Genomic DNA, 15,457 nt, shown 5'->3' on the forward strand with positions numbered 1-15,457 from the left:
CCCCCCCCCCCCCCCCCCCCCCGGGTCAAGCCCCGTCAGTCTCCGTCAAGCCCCGTCGGTCCCAGTCAATTCCAGTCTGTCGCCATCAACTCTAGTCCGTCCCCGTCAACCCGTCATCCCCATCAGCACCCATGGCCGCGTTCCTAGGTTGCATCGCTTGGATTCCCCTCCACCCCCTGCTCAAGAGCGCGGCGAAGCGCTGTGCCAAGCGGACCGTCAGCCTGCCTGCAGCCGCTCCTCTATCTGGATTGACATCGTCTCAGGCACGTTGACTGTGCCGCAACTCTGTTACCCCTCTTTTGTGCTGATGAAGCCATTGCAGGTTGAACCCCAGTGTTTGCCTCTAAGCTTACGCTCTGGATCTGGCATGATGTTCCATCCTACCGCGCTTGGTGGCGCTTTTCATCCCGCTGCGATGCCCAAAGGCTGCGTATGACTCCGGCTGATCACCCGTGGCGCTGCACTCGTCTCCAAAAGGTTCCAAAAGGCACCAATATTTTCCAATATTTTCACAATCCTGCCGTCAACGAGACACAAGGAGGGGTGCTCAACCAGACTGTCGGGCCCGGTACGCGTCTTCTGCACCACCATCAGCTCATAGTCCCTAGGATGTCCGACCTCGTTTGCCCGTTTGAGCTGTGATCGAGGAGATCTCGATTGCGCGCCTGTCATCCTCCCATTGACGTGGACTCATTTTCAGTCTCGTTGCGGTCACCCTTTGGGTTATGCTTCGATAGAGGCACACCATCTCATGCAGAGGCTTCTTGCGTGCATTGTTTACACCTTTGCTGCTCTCTCCGGCAGGTACTGGCCCTCCGCACAGGGGGGCTTCCAACATCTGAGGCAGAGCCGTATATAACTGCGTTGGTGAAGTTGCATGTGGTTCTATCCCATCCCTGCCCTTACCTGGCATGTTCCGCAACCCTTTTGAGCCTACATAGACCCTCGTTCCCAAGGCCTATGTTGACCGGACCTTCGTCCTCCACAGGCTCCCGCTACATGATAAATCCCGTGAAAATTATGACGGCCATCATGCACAGAATCCGGAGAAAGCGCAAGGTTTCGTCGGAGCTCGACCCGCGATGGGGTGATACGGCCATTTCATCGCCCAACGAGGGTTCCTGGAGCCAGTACGGAGCCTCAGCAGGGACCAGCCCGGTATCCGCCAGCTCTTCTGATCGCGATCATGGCCCCAAGCACGGCTCTGGAGAGTCGTCTCGGCCACATATAATCAGAGGCGAGGATGCGAGATCTCGAAATGAGGTCCCTGTTAATTCATTGAACATGCCGACAGGCTACTACGACTCGAAACTACGACGTCAAAAGACGAAACCGCGCCTCCCGAAAGCGCAGCCTGTCCAGCCAAAACCTATCACTCTACCAAAATCCTGGGAAAAGAAGGATTTTGAAGACGATTCGGCGGACGAAGCTGGCGACAATGTTTCCACGCTGGGGTCCCCGCGGAGGCTCGGAAGAGATGATGCCCACTCTCGTGGATCGAAATCGCCGCCATTATCAGTCACTTCCCGGATGCGGCGCCATAGCGGCCAGAGCACGACTCCAGACCCGATCTTCTCGGTGCCTGTGACGGCGAGCTCGCAGCGAACCAGTTTCAGCGCCGACGATCCTCGACTCGCGCAACATACACCGCTACAACTGCTGCCTGACAAGAAGCCTCAGAAGGGGCTAAAGGTTCGTGACGCGGTCCCGAACACTGCATCGCAGGAACTGGTCCCTTCGTACGACGATCTGTATGGCTAAGAGGGGGGGTTCTTTATTTGTTGTTGATATTTGCTTTTCAGTGTTTTGGAGACCCTAGTCATGGAACTATCCGCTGTTGGACAGCGTCCACGTTGTTTGTGTTGCGATCCACCTTGATTTTTCGCTATTGATTTCCTAGCCACGCGCGAAGATACGGCCTGCATAGTGGCGTTTTGCTTTATTGGGTGGTTGTTTGTGACTGTACTTGGGAATACTGGGTGGTACAAGCAGGGGACGAGGGCAAGACGGATGACAGGTACGGGCATGTGGAGTGTCAGACCTGACCAGATTCAAGCAAATAAACCCTGTATTTTGATCTATAAATCTACTCATTATTGCTAGTCCACTCCAGCTTAATAATTGCTCTGGCCCCGGGTCTTCCGTGACGACTTCGGCGGGGGTCTTCCGTTACTGACAGTCGGCCACCAAATCCTGGTCGTCTGCCCTCCAATAATTCAATTGGCAGGTGAATATGCTCTGGAGATTAGAATCCTTTGACTGGCACTCGAAGTCCAGGTTTTCGCTTGCTCCTTGTCACCGACTACTGTGTTAGGGAATCGAGCGTAGCCCAATGAGATTGCCGAAGCGCGCATAAGCCAGGCTGCATCTCTTGTCACATCACATCCCCGCCCACGCCCACGCCCAATCCCCCATCATCCCGTCACACTCGACCCCAATCATCCTCTGCGGTCCCCTGCCGGTGTCTCATTTCTTGATTAGCTGCTGGCCGGATGTCTGGCCCGGTGAGGGGCAGGATGGCTGCGCTAGTGTGCGCGTAACTATTGTTTATGCCCCCAGCGTTCATCTGTGATCGAACGACGGCCACTGACCGGTCATGTCTTGGACCAAGCTTGCGCCTTGGAGCAGATTGCACCACCCGGCCTTTTATCAATTTTGGTTTCTGCCAGGGTAACCTGGACTTCGCTTGGAGTTGCAGCAAGTGAATCGAGTTCGGATGTCGGTTGGGCGCTGATCGTGCGACTGGAGCCTTGCCTTAAGACGAAGACTTCGCCTATCTCCTCATAAGGCTATTATAATTCTACGATACATCAAGTGCTCTTCGCTCGCTTACCTTGTTTTTCTCCTCTGTAAGGGAAGGTCGGATTCGATGCCAGAAAGGTCTGCCAACGATTGCGCGGCTCTTCTGGGTTTGAGATTCGCTGCGGTTTGATTTGTGCTGCGCTGGTCAGCTCAAGATGGGTCCCTCAGGCTTCAGCAAGAGGACTATCTCGAGATGGACAGTATTCGGTCTTCTCAGACTCGCTTCTGCACTGCGGACAACGCCAGGCTCACCGTGTGAAAGTGCTTGCAGCCCAGCCAATGCTACACTGCCGTCCGAGATCGTCTGCTTTGATAGCGAGTACAACAATACCGAGGCAGGGAGGAAGTTCGAGGGTTGCATTGCATGCCAGCTGCAGAGCACCTTTGTAGACGATGCGTCAAGACAGTCGGATGTTGAATGGGGTCTTTGTACGTGCTCTTCCATGGTCTGGATCAACTGACAGTCATACTAACCGGGACAGTCAACCTTCGTTTTGCCTTCTCGTCATGCGTTTATGGGTATCCGGAGAAGGTGACCAACAGCTCCAACTCTTGCCCAGTTGCGTGCAAAGACATCGAATCATCAGTCGAATACCAACTGGACAGCCCCTCTGGCGAGAATATCGAGACCTGGTGCGATACCGCCTCGTTCGCCGATAACGAGATCACCGATTGTAATGCGTGCTATAATCTGACCTCCGATGAAGTGAGGCCCCAGGTATACCTGGCCAACTGTACGTCGGCACCTTTGTCCCCATTCCCACATCTTTAACTCACCAACAAAATGCAGTCCTCGAATCTCTCCGTTACAACTGCCATTTCGAAACACCCACTGAAGAAGAATTCCCCATCACACCCAGCCGCATCTTCTCCGAGTCGCTCCTCCCTTCTTCCTCGGCAGACCTCATCTCCGGCGACGGTGACGGCGACAACTCCAATCTAGCCCTCATAATCGCCATGCCAATCCTTGGCTTCGTGATCCTGCTCTGTATCCTCGCGCTAGGGTGTTTCTTCTTCATCCGCTCCCGTCGTAAGAAGGCCCGTCGCCTGCGCCAGCCTGCACACCTTCACGCGCGCTGGAACGACACTGGAATTAGCACCCCACAATGGGCAATGGAGTACCCCGCGCAGGCGCAGGGTATGTACGGGCCCACTGTGTACTCACCACAACCGCATCATGGATATGCGCAGTCTCCGGGCTTCGGCTTCGGCTTTATTGATAAAGATGGGCGCTCTCAGGAGGTTGGTTACTCAAAGGTCGTGGAACCGGTTATTGCGTCCCCGTCGACGGCGTATTCGCCCGAAGAGAAGGTGCCGCAGGCACAAGTGCAGCCGTATCAGCAGCAAACGTATTTTCAGCAGACACCGCCGAATAATGGCAAGGGGAGGCAGGAGTAATTGCGGCCTGTCGTCACCGTGCCTTGTTGCTCCCTCTTGAGTGCAAAGCCCGTCCCAGTCAGGTTCTAACTGCCTTTCTTGTTAAAATTGCATAGCTCTATGGCGTGTCGGGCCCGGATATGTCCCTCCCCATCCTCATCTCCATCCCCATCATTATACCGTGCTTGAGCGTACCCTGATCCCACTTTTTGACGTATATCAAAGTCATGCCTGCTGCCAACTGTTTAATGTTGAATAGATACCCTTGAAAGAAGACTAATTTGTTAATATGGAACGTATGAAGCAAGTTGTACGCTTTTTAATGGTAGATAGAGATTGATGTTGTCTGGAGACGAGCAAGAGAAACCCCGGGGTGAGTCCTTCTATAAATTCCACAGCACTGGCGCCTAGGCGGACTACGCGCCGGCGTGTTTCAGGCTACTGCACCTCCAACTCACGGCCAAGAGAATATTATTAGTATATTCACCTTCCAAGAGGTGCTACCAAGATACTTTTATCTAAATATATCATGGTGCAGGTAAACATGTCATGGCATTCCGGGTGACCGAGAAGATGATCGGGGCCACTATGTATCGCATAGGTACGAATGTGGTGGGTCGCCGTGCGAAGTGTCAGACCTCAATTCCAGGCGGCTGTTTTCAACTCCCCTTCTCTTCCTCGTCACGATCTAGCCAAACCAGACACTATTTAATCCCTCTACGACACTTCAAACTTATACCGTCACTCCTATTAGTGAGGACTGGGAACCAAGCGACTAGAAAATGACGACCCTCTCCCCTGACCACCTTAAAACCCTCGAACAATCCCGCCAGCGCCTCATCCAACTAACGCACTCTTTGGGCTCCTTGATTACAAGCCTAAACCAATCTGATCCTTTACCAACATGGTCCGTATTTTCTATTTAAGCCCTGCTTCTTTCAATCCTTTTCTAGCAATTGACTAACAATTACCGCTCAAAGGTCCTCTCTTCAAACGCAAGCAAGCATCATCTCCAACAATCTCCAATCCATCTCCACGCACCTCTCTGAGAACCACGAGCTTCTACGGAGTATATCTGCCCTCCCAGCGCCGGAATTCCCGACCAAAACGCATGCGAATACGCTCGAACAGCTTCTGCGCACGAAACTTGATCCCAGGGTCGAGGATTGGGTGAGCAGAGGGCGGAAGGCGGATAATTCCGCTATTCAGGGATCCTCAGGGTCGACGGGGATGTTCTCAACGTTGCCATCGGCTTCTGCAGCTGGGATGAATGCGGGCGTGGTGGGCGCCGGCGCTGGAGGTAGGCTCAGCGAAGATGATCTCGCGGCGCTGTGGGAGTGGGCGCCTGTTGAGGCGAACTCAGAGGCAAGAAGGAGGAACTGGGGAGGGAATTTCACGTTGGAGGAGAAGGAGAGGGGGATTCAGCAGGTTGTTGCGGAGTTGGGGTTGAAGAGGGTTTTAGAGGATGATGATGAGAGCGAGGAAGAAGACGAAGAGATGGATGTTGGGTTTGGAGGGAGGATTGATGGTGCGCCTGATAACGCTGGCGCTGCAGCAGGGGAGCACGCTTTGCCGCTGGTGCCGATCAACGAGATCCTACGGTACATGACTACGGGTGTTATGCCGGCGGTACGGTAGTTCAACAAAGCTACGGGCCAACTGTATATACTAGCGATTCATTTTAGTGCCTGTCCGAATTATAACTTTTAGACCGACTTAAACTGAGAGACTAAACCCATTAAATAATGCTCTAACCGCGTCGACGGGTCGTAGGCGTCCTGCCGGATGGCTTGGGGGACGGAGAAGCCGTGGAAGGCGAAGCGGACGAGGCGGGCGATCTTCTAAAGGAAGAAGTTTCGGCCTTGATCGCAGGCTTCCGTGACCTGCTCGCCTCTTCCTTCTCGGTCTTCGTAGGGCTGTTCCAGTAGTACAGCATCTGGGCGGCGAGGATGAGGTTTAGGGAGAAACCAGCGAGGAAGCCGTACAGAATGAGCTTGTCGTCGACCTCCTGAAGGGTGGTGAAGATACGGGACAAGGAGCCTGCGAGGTAGTTGAACACCTGATTACATTAGCAAATTTCCGCAACGGTAGTCCTGAAATGATCATACCGCAAAAGCACTCAGCTGTCCGGTTCCACCTTCCTGCCAGATAGTCAGGATCTGGGGCACCTTGCTGGCAACACCCAAAGCTCCTGCGCCCGCCTGAAGGTAGGCCATGGTTTGAGCATCAACAATAGAAGTGTCAACCAGCAAGGAATAAATGCTCGCTGCCACAACTGCAACAAACGCAGCCGCTGCTGCAGATCGGCCGGCATATGTCAAGACCAATACCCCTACCAAAACATCCTGCGCAGCGATGAATGCGGACTCGCCGTAGGTACTGAAAGGAAATTGGTTGCGCACTCCGTAGGAAAGCGTGATGAGCAAGCTGGCGGTCTCAAGCGCATACGACACAAAAGACACACCCGCAGATGAGCCGGAGCGGATGAGCTTGAGAATCTGGGGAACCTTGACGATTCCACTAGCGCCAACAATACCAATCCCCAGAGCTTTAGAGATCGCAAGAGATGTGCATTCCGGATCCTGGGCAAGGTCAAGGTTGACGACGAGCGTGTTGTGGCAGCTTGAGCCGATCAAGGAGACAATCGCATCGTGGACAGGTTGCGGTACTGACGCGACGACGGGCCGGAGGTAAGGCTGGAGAGGCTCGACGAGCGTCTTCTGAATGACGTCCATAGTGGTGTAAGATGGAGCTAGAGCACAGACGAGGTGTTCCAGGCCTGGAGCTAGCCTTAGAAGTCTGGAGGAACTGAGGGGAAGCTGACGGGCAAGAGAAAGAGTGGTACGATGACCATCCCAGGGCTCTTAGTGGCTCTTTCCAAAAAATGACTGCGCTTTTGGTCTTTATCGTCTGACCTACGATTTTCTCCCGCGCCGTCTTAGGCTTCATATCGGCAATTGACCTCAACAGTGTGCTCTGCTGTCAATTCGCAGGCGCTCATCTGCCGTCATGATCCTCCGGTCTTCTCTCGGGAGGTTAGGAGTGGCTCGAGAGTCGCCCTTATGTTTACAATGCCTCAACCGCAGCCGGCCTTCTTTCCCCGCAGTCAACAAGCTCGCTTCGATCTCGCGGTTACAATCTACTGTTGCTGGGCAATCACCGTCTTCTTCTGTGAACAAGACGTATTTTTCCTCGCATAAGGGTGACAGTCATCTGACTCCACAACCATCTCTTTTCACGTCGCTTTCTCCTAGCAATTCTCCCAGCCAGCTGAATCGTGGACATTCAACGCCCAGCACATCACCGGAGCTGTCGGAGTTGCCTCATCGCCGAAGAAAGCGGTTAAAGGAAGCGGCAGCACAAAACAATGGCGCCGAACCAGTGATTCCACCAGATGCCTCCGCGCAACTGTCGAATTTCTCTTCAACGCTCCCCAAAACGTCACTGCGCCGCAAGTTGGCCGCCTTCTTCGCGCTCACTAAACCCCGTCTCTCCTTCTTGGTCCTGCTCTCGACAACTTCGGCATATGGGATATACCCGGTATCCTCTATCCTTGCTCTCGATCCTACAATCGCGCCGCTTCCTACCCTTTCTACCTCCACCTTGACATTCCTTTACTTGACGACCGGGACATTCCTCTCGGCCTGTAGCGCCAACACTTTGAACATGATTTTCGAACCGAAATATGACGCCCAAATGTCACGGACGCGCAACAGGCCTCTGGTCCGTGGTCTCGTCACCCGACGTGCGGCCGTATTCTTTGCCATTGCAACGGCCGCCGTGGGGTTGGGTCTGCTATACTTCGGAACAAACCCCACGGTAACTGGACTGTCCGCCGCTAATATCGCGCTCTACGCGTTTGTATATACGCCACTGAAGCGAATGCATGTGATAAATACTTGGATTGGTGCTATCGTGGGTGGTATTCCTCCAATGATGGGTTGGGTTGCAGCAGCAGGGCAAGGAGCAACAACGGGACATGACACCTGGAGGGACATGCTTTTCGGCGAAAACAGTCTCGGCGGCTGGCTTCTTGGGGGGATCCTCTTTGCCTGGCAATTTCCTCATTTCAACGCTTTATCGCACACCATCCGCGAGGAATACAAGGGAGCCGGATACAAGATGCTTTGTTGGACAAACCCAGCGCGCAACGCTCGCGTCGCCCTGCGCTACTCAGTCCTCATGTTTCCTCTCTCCATTGGTCTCTGGTGGGCAGGGATTGTAGGACATGGCTTCTTAGTTAGCAGCACTGTTGCCAACGGCTGGTTGACGAAAGAGGCTTACGGATTCTGGAAGCACCAGGGTGCCAATGGTACTGCTAGAGGCTTGTTCTGGGCCAGTATCTGGCAATTGCCAATCCTCCTTGTTGGAGCTCTCGTCACGAAGAAGGGCCTTTGGGACGGTGTCTGGGGAGGCATCTTTGGCCAGCCGATTGAAGACGACGACGATGATTACGTATACTATGAGGAGGTTTCTCCCGGGAAAACTATTAACCAGAGCCCTACCAGTCCCTCAAGCCCGGTTGTTTGACTGAAGAATGATGGATTTAATTTCTCTTCTCAGCTTGTATTACATTGTTTTGGTAAACGGTGGCGTTTTGCATAGGGGATATGGTGTGTTCTTGCTCTTAATCCGACTAGATGTACATATATACGCGAATACAAAAAGCGCCCAGCAGGGCTGCTACATTCAACAGTTCAGTCTGACTGGTAACGAAACAGTGCCTTGAAACCCCCTTCAACGTTGGCTCTAGTCCTTAGTTACCGTCCCTCAAGAGGGATCCAACAACCTCAACTATGCTCGATGCGCGCATCCTGCGAAATACGCAATTTATTGCCAGATCAGGATTGGACATATCTGATACATTCAGCGCACCGGGGAACCCCCGCTTCATCTACAGTCGGTAGTGTATGGATCATGCTGTAGTAGGTATCCAGGGCTTCATGGCTGCAGCAGCTACTCCAATGGACCGCCTAAACCATTGGGCGGAACTCATGAGCAGGTGTATTAAATCCATTCTTTTCCTCGAGAATAAGCTAGAAGTAAGCCCCCTAGCAGGAAACAAAGTTGTTTCCGCTGGCCCCCGTGTGGGTAATCACGCCCGCAATCTCTCCATCCTCGTTGAAAATCACACGGTCCGCACCGGGCGAACCACCGCTGTAGATCTGTCCAGAGCTTAGGATGGGAAACTCATAGTAGGTAGGATCGACGCTGAAGTCGAAGCCCTCGTAGTTGTTGTAGACGTGCGGGTAGTCGTTGACGTCGTCGCCGGACTGCTCGAGGCTGTAGCCCTCATTTGCAGCGGCGGAGACGGCGGATGAGGAGTAGCACACACTGCCGCAGGTGTAGGCGCAGTCGCGAGTCTCGACCGCTGGGAGGGCGACGGTGAGAGAGGTGGAGAGGAGAAGGGTGAGGAGGGTCTGGACATTTTCGTGAGTATACTCTGTTTAATCAAGTGGAATATAAAAGGGAACTAGCAGATAGTACCTTGACTTGGAACATCTCGTCTGCGTCCTTGTGGTGAAAACCTGCTAAATCTGCCTTATGGTATAGAAGTGCGCTTGGTCTTTACCTACACAGAATGGATAGACGGACCCTATTTATACCAGGATCTGTATCCGTGAACTCTCTAGCTATCATACCCAATCGGCCTCCTCCGATCCATCTAAGCTAAACAACAACAAGGCTGACCAACCCCGAGGTTACATCGCATCCACTTATTCAGTGTTTCGTATCAAAGGAGGCCTTGGCAGGCGTGTGGGTGTACTCTGAGTAGGCGAGCAATGGTTCACATGGCCCTGATCAGCGGTCTGAGGAATTGGCAGGGGAGGGGGTTCAGGGGGTGAGCCAATCAGATCACTGGATATGATCATGCAGATTATATGGAGTAGTCTGATAGGGAGTGGCCGCTGATGTCGATCTTTCAATCTCGCGCGCTGGATCATGGCCGTTTCCAAGATACTACTCGACTTCGGGTATACTGGCTGACCATGTGGGACATGTTGGCAGCTACATGTGGCATTTGTGGAGGATATCAGTGGTCATTGGCTTGATTGCTCTAGGCAGGCGAGGTCCGGTATACTTGAATTGCCATGCTTCTGCTATCAATTCAACATCTATCTTGATTTCGCCGATGATCGCAGATGAATTCGGACCAGAACAACACTAATAACCGCTCACTATCCCGCATCCAGGTAGTTCTCCGTGCCCGTTGGACGTTGCATTGCCAGTTTCCGCATGGTCTTCACCTTCGCGATATGAATCTGTATCGTCGTGTCAAACAGTCGCTAAACCAATTGTTGTCGTCACCAGCCTCGATTCTCGTTATCAGCGTTGTAGCAGATGTTTCCATTTGGCATCAGCGCAGTGTCGATCAGGGCTATCACATCAATTATTAACCGGATAGGATGTCATTGAGAGATTACTCGACTCTTTGAACGACAGAAGACCCCTGTCCCGCCTCGAGCCTCGAGACCTGAGCACCCGTCGTGGCAGCCTGAGCCAACTCAATCGCTTCTCCGTCTTGGTCTCCCTCCTCCCACCCCTCTCGCTCGTCCTTGACTCTCCTCACAAATGCAACATCAAGAAGTAGTGCGATGGCACTAATCGCGACTCCGAAATATAACGCGGCGCGGTACCCGGTAATATTGTTCCCAGAGGTCTTCGCAATCTGCACCTCAACAGTCGACGCGAAGCCCAACCCTAAACTGTTCCCATACAGATTCAGTGTTCCGATGATTGACCCCGCAACGCCCTGCTGGTGTCGTCGGACCGTGTTACTAGCTATGATTTGACCAGCGGTATACACGAGGTCAGGGCAAAACGAAAATAGTACGATGGAGGGAAACATTTGCGCCCAGTAGCTTTGTTTCAGTGGGATTGTAGCAATTAGCACAGTTGAGACCATGACTGTTACCGAGCCGAGTGCTAGGATCCATTGAGCTGCGAGCCGGGGTATTAGCCAGGCTGCCAGGCAGGCTGCGAATGTGCCGCAGATGACAAAGGGGGTCCAGCCGATTGCGAACTGAAGCGTGGACCAGCCCCAGACGTCTTGAAGCCAGAGGAGCTGGTACCAAAGCACTGTACCGACGGTCATATAGTCGAGGAGGATAACCAGGACGAGAATGGCGAAGGAGGGCGCTCTGAATATGGAAGGTGGCATAATGGGATGCGAGATTTTGTGCTCCCAAATGATGAAAAAACTGAACAGGATGACTGACAGCACGAGTAGAGCTATCTCGTAGGGGGTTGACCAGCCTACGCTCGGCGCTTGACTGGCAGGTAAGGTGTTAGCGGCTGGAATTGGCAGACACGTTACGTATGTCAGTCCAACTCACTTCCAGACGAAATTGAATAGAATCAACGCGCTCGTCCCCAGTGCAGCACCCAGCCAATCGATCTTTTCATTTCGACTTGACGTTGCTTGGTTGTTGCTGAGAAGCCAGAGAGGTATGAATGTCACGGCCCCAAGGCACGCCCTATTTATCGTCAGCTGTACCACCAGCAAACTAGAGAAGAACAGCATATGCCTCACACAAAAGTAAAGAACCACCGCCAGTGCGTATGCTCCATGAAAGCCCCAAGGAACAGCGCAGAGAAGTACCCTCCCAACGGCGCTGATGCCGCAAAAAATCCTAAACTGAGATTTCGGACTCTCCCTGGAGGATTGGTGATCGCAATCATGGCCACCGCGTTAGGCATAATACATGCACCCCCAACGCCAGCAAGTGCGCGCATCGTCACGAATGCGAAGAAATTCGTGTGGACGAAGGCACCGACGAATGAACACAGTACGAGCCAGGCGCCGCCGCCTAGGAGCATCTTGCGGTGGCCGTAGACATCGCCGAGACGGCCGCTCACGAGAACGAATGTTCCCTGTGTGAGACTGAGTTCCCCGTGTTTTAGCTTCCTGCTGTTATGCCTCTGGGGGTGGGGGTTACCCGTAACTTGCGGCAATCCAGGTCGCGTAAGTTTGTTTTACTCCCATGGACTCGATGAATGTTCGGCCACCGGCAATACCGGCAAAGTTAACAATCATCTGTCTCAGTCAGTATCCCGTGAGCATGCCGAAATAGAAGAGCTCGCACCTGAACAAGGTTCGAAATGACAATCAGCGTAGTGATAGCCAACTGGCGGTATCGACTGCTTTCAGGCAATGGGGCTCGCTCGAAAACCTGTCGTGTCTGTCCCGGCTCTGCTTGTACAGGAGAAACGGGTGCATCCTGATGATTGTTTGTAACGGTATCTTCTGCAGTGTTATCTGCAGATTGGCGTAGGCTGGTTTCATTCGAGACAAAGAGTGGGCTTGTTGTAGCTGGCTCCAGCTTTGGCACCGGTAATGCAAGCTCGTGATGCAGGGTAGAAACGAGCGCCATTGCGTCTGAAAACGGACCTTTGGTGGCCTTTGGAACTGACGGACGTTTAGAAGTGTTGAATTTGGAGGCTTGACATGAGAGCAAAGAAGAGAGGGGGTGCTGACATATCAAGACGCTGATGCGAATTTGTTTGCGCAAAAACAAGGCTGCCTGACTTTCTCGGCCATAACTTGTCTCTCCTCCCACGTTTTCGAAATGTCAAGTTGTGCTGTCGGAAATCGATCCCCGAATCTCATATCTCGAATCTTCAATATATATGAATTTGTTGGCCTGAGGCAGCGATTTGAATGTTCTCCAGCACCCTTGAACTGGACATGACATCGCCCACATTGTCTCAGCTTCCTCGCCTGATCTCACTCTGTCGCCACTGCTCCAGCTAAACATATGGAGTACGTTCCATCACCTGAGAAGCTGAGTGTCAACTGCAGAAATGATAATGCGATTCTCGTCTTCCAAGCGGTCTCAAGGAGGCTGATTCGTTGCGCTGGAAGATATACTCCGAGAGCGAGGTAGGGCGTCAAAGGGTGTTTTGCAGCTTACTGACCGATCTGAATGCTGATCTTTGTACTCTCGGTCAGGTGGGCACAATTCTCGCCTATCAAGTCGCTGATGTTCGCGAGACTCGAGCCTTGAGCCAAGATCTGCGAACTTTCTGCACTCCTGCACCACGGCAAAGGCCTCAAACTGCAATTCTGAATCTTCCAGCGAATTAAACCCGCGTGAAAGGTCCAAAGGATGGGCAGAGTTGCAATTAGCATACATGATCACCTTGGCACCATTTACTCGACCGCTTGATGAACTGTTCACGCCCACTAATCCTCCAGCCACCATGCCACGAAGGAACGGCTGGTCTGGGCAGCCGACGATCGCCATTCGAATCAGGCTTCGTGGTGGATAGAGCCCGCAGGGACAAGACGCAATATCTTACATGGTGTTCGGCTCAGCCCAGCCCAGCTGCTATGACACCTTGCTATCTCACCTCAGTCCGTGAAGTTATAAATTCACTTTGGACTCGGTCGAACCTGGAGGGATACTTTGGCACCAGCGTCAAGCGAGTCAATTATGCCTCCTCCGCCCCATAATGGCCCGTTCGGCGGTCCCGAGTCGGCCCATGATTCGGTACCGCAGCCTCGTCGGCTTGTTCTTTGCTTCGATGGCACGGGGAATCAGTACATGGGAACCGAGGAGGACACAAATATCGTCAAAATCTATGAGTCGCTTGAGCGGCATAAACCCGGCCAATATGCCTATTATCAGCGTAAGCTGACTACCAATACCACTTCAAAACGAAAAAACTAACTAGTGCGCATACAGCCGGGATTGGGACCTTGACCTATGTTAGAGGTTCCTCGCGCCAGACCAGCGGGTTTAGCTGGTGGACGAGATTCAGAGCGCGCGTCAGCGCCCTGCTAGATCAAGGAATAGGCGTATCGTTTGCCAGCCACCTTATCGCGGGCTACAGGTTCATCATGCGCTATTACTCCACTGGCGACCATATCTATATCTTCGGTTTCTCGCGCGGCGCATACACAGCCCGATTCCTAGCCGAGATGATCCATAACATTGGCCTCCTCTCACGCGGTAATGAAGAAATGGTCCCATTCGCCTGGGACACGTTCAGTCGCTATCAGAGCTCTCGGGGGAACGTGCCACAGACTGAAGAAGACCGCGAGTTAGCGCGGTATATGCATAAGTTCAAGACGACATTTTGCCGTCCAGACGTCGGCGTGCATTTCCTCGGTCTTTTTGACTGCGTAAACAGCGTTGGTCAGTTCGAGATACCGTTCTTCCGCAAGTCATACCGGTACATCGCCAGCCCTTCGGCACGGCATATTCGTCACGCTGTTTCGATACACGAGCGCCGGCTAAAGTTCAAACCTGCGTTATTTCATATTGACCCAAAGGACAAAGACTCGATAGATTTGAAAGAAGTTTGGTTTGCTGGAAACCATGGCGATGTCGGCGGCGGGTGGCCTCTAAGCAAGGGACAGAAGCACCTCCTATCAGATATCGCTCTTCACTGGATGATACAGGAAGTGTTAAACCTGCCTGGCTCGGACAGCAAGCTGGAATTCATGTCGGAAAATGTAGAAAACATGAAACGGGTTGCGACTCACTCTTTATGTAGGGATGAGGAGCCCGGCACTGCAGCGTATCAAATAGCACAGAAGACAAACAAGCCGCACGATAAGCTGCGCTTTGGACATGGCGGAAGCGCTGTGTCTGTTATGCTATGGTGGATCCTAGGTTCGTCTCCCAATTTTCCAGTTCACCTGTTCTTCCGTAATGACGTCTCTCACAACAGAGGTCCTCCCCTTGGCAACTCGTCTCGAGCTAGAGAAGGGTAAGTGGGTTCCGCGACGACTCCCACCAAATTTTGGAGCTTCGAGGGATATTCCATGTGGTGCGACAATTCACCCCAGTGTGTACGAGATGTTAGAGTCCGGCATTCTGGACGATTTTCCTGTGCCCAAGCCAGGTGGCGATAACCCAAACCTGCCTCCTAATCTTGTCGATGATGACCGGCGGCATATGCAGAAGAGAAGCGACGGAACATGTTCACCATGAATGTCTACCTGTCGCCGGCTTCTTTATATGTCATTTCGAAGTCATATGTGTATAATTGGGTTTGATAGTCCATCTGAGAGAGCGCGTAGTAACTGTTTCTATACAAGGCCCAACCAGCTAGTTGACTTTTAGGTCCTCAACCCTAAGAAAGATCAACCCGACGAGGCTATTATAATAAAACACAATACAGTAATGCCCAGATATAAATGGCCCGAGTCGATAAGGGAGCTTCGGCTACTGGCGGGCCGTGACGTTTAACCCTCCGACGCCAACCGCTTCTCCGCACTCTCCCAGGGCCTCAGTCTGGGGAATTCAATCGTACAAAAAAACCTCCC

General features: G+C 52.8%; 8 protein-coding genes across 8 annotated transcripts, besides 1 other annotated feature; 5 read left to right on the forward strand and 3 right to left on the reverse strand.

Annotated features, from left to right (window-relative positions):
- Positions 1-15,457: part of a sequence feature (contig 1.27 1..113764(1)) that runs on past the window's edge.
- ANIA_01718 (uncharacterized protein) lies at positions 1,033-1,761 on the forward strand (the record flags this gene model as incomplete). Its single annotated transcript, XM_654230.1, has 1 exon — positions 1,033-1,761. One exon carries the CDS (start codon positions 1,033-1,035, stop codon positions 1,759-1,761), a length of 729 nt encoding a protein of 242 aa, XP_659322.1.
- ANIA_01719 (uncharacterized protein) lies at positions 2,958-4,200 on the forward strand (the record flags this gene model as incomplete). Its single annotated transcript, XM_654231.1, has 3 exons — positions 2,958-3,231; positions 3,267-3,536; positions 3,593-4,200. The coding sequence occupies 3 exons, from the start codon at positions 2,958-2,960 to the stop codon at positions 4,198-4,200; spliced, it is 1,152 nt and encodes a 383-aa protein (XP_659323.1).
- On the forward strand, positions 4,962-5,817 carry med8 (RNA polymerase II mediator complex subunit MED8; the record flags this gene model as incomplete). The annotated part of the gene is made up of 2 exons (XM_654232.1): positions 4,962-5,086; positions 5,160-5,817. The coding sequence occupies 2 exons, from the start codon at positions 4,962-4,964 to the stop codon at positions 5,815-5,817; spliced, it is 783 nt and encodes a 260-aa protein (XP_659324.1).
- Positions 5,930-6,990, reverse strand: ANIA_01721 (putative monosaccharide-P-dolichol utilization protein; the record flags this gene model as incomplete). Its single annotated transcript, XM_654233.2, has 2 exons — positions 6,288-6,990; positions 5,930-6,238 (listed from the first exon to the last, which is right to left on the reverse strand). The coding sequence occupies exons 1-2, from the start codon at positions 6,912-6,914 to the stop codon at positions 5,930-5,932; spliced, it is 936 nt and encodes a 311-aa protein (XP_659325.1). The 5' UTR covers positions 6,915-6,990.
- cox10 (protoheme IX farnesyltransferase) lies at positions 7,189-8,709 on the forward strand (the record flags this gene model as incomplete). The annotated part of the gene is made up of 1 exon (XM_654234.1): positions 7,189-8,709. One exon carries the CDS (start codon positions 7,189-7,191, stop codon positions 8,707-8,709), a length of 1,521 nt encoding a protein of 506 aa, XP_659326.1.
- ANIA_01723 (extracellular guanyl-specific ribonuclease RntA) lies at positions 9,231-9,681 on the reverse strand (the record flags this gene model as incomplete). Its single annotated transcript, XM_654235.1, has 2 exons — positions 9,231-9,599; positions 9,667-9,681. The coding sequence occupies 2 exons, from the start codon at positions 9,679-9,681 to the stop codon at positions 9,231-9,233; spliced, it is 384 nt and encodes a 127-aa protein (XP_659327.1).
- Positions 10,601-12,554, reverse strand: ANIA_01724 (uncharacterized protein; the record flags this gene model as incomplete). Its single annotated transcript, XM_654236.1, has 5 exons — positions 10,601-11,453; positions 11,517-11,657; positions 11,714-12,064; positions 12,120-12,217; positions 12,267-12,554. The coding sequence occupies 5 exons, from the start codon at positions 12,552-12,554 to the stop codon at positions 10,601-10,603; spliced, it is 1,731 nt and encodes a 576-aa protein (XP_659328.1).
- On the forward strand, positions 13,617-15,122 carry ANIA_01725 (T6SS phospholipase effector Tle1-like catalytic domain-containing protein; the record flags this gene model as incomplete). Its single annotated transcript, XM_654237.1, has 3 exons — positions 13,617-13,812; positions 13,869-14,898; positions 14,978-15,122. The coding sequence occupies 3 exons, from the start codon at positions 13,617-13,619 to the stop codon at positions 15,120-15,122; spliced, it is 1,371 nt and encodes a 456-aa protein (XP_659329.1).

The sequence above is a fragment of the Aspergillus nidulans genome, chromosome VII (genome assembly GCF_000011425.1).
Source record: "Aspergillus nidulans FGSC A4 chromosome VII".
NCBI lineage: Eukaryota > Fungi > Ascomycota > Eurotiomycetes > Eurotiales > Aspergillaceae > Aspergillus > Aspergillus nidulans.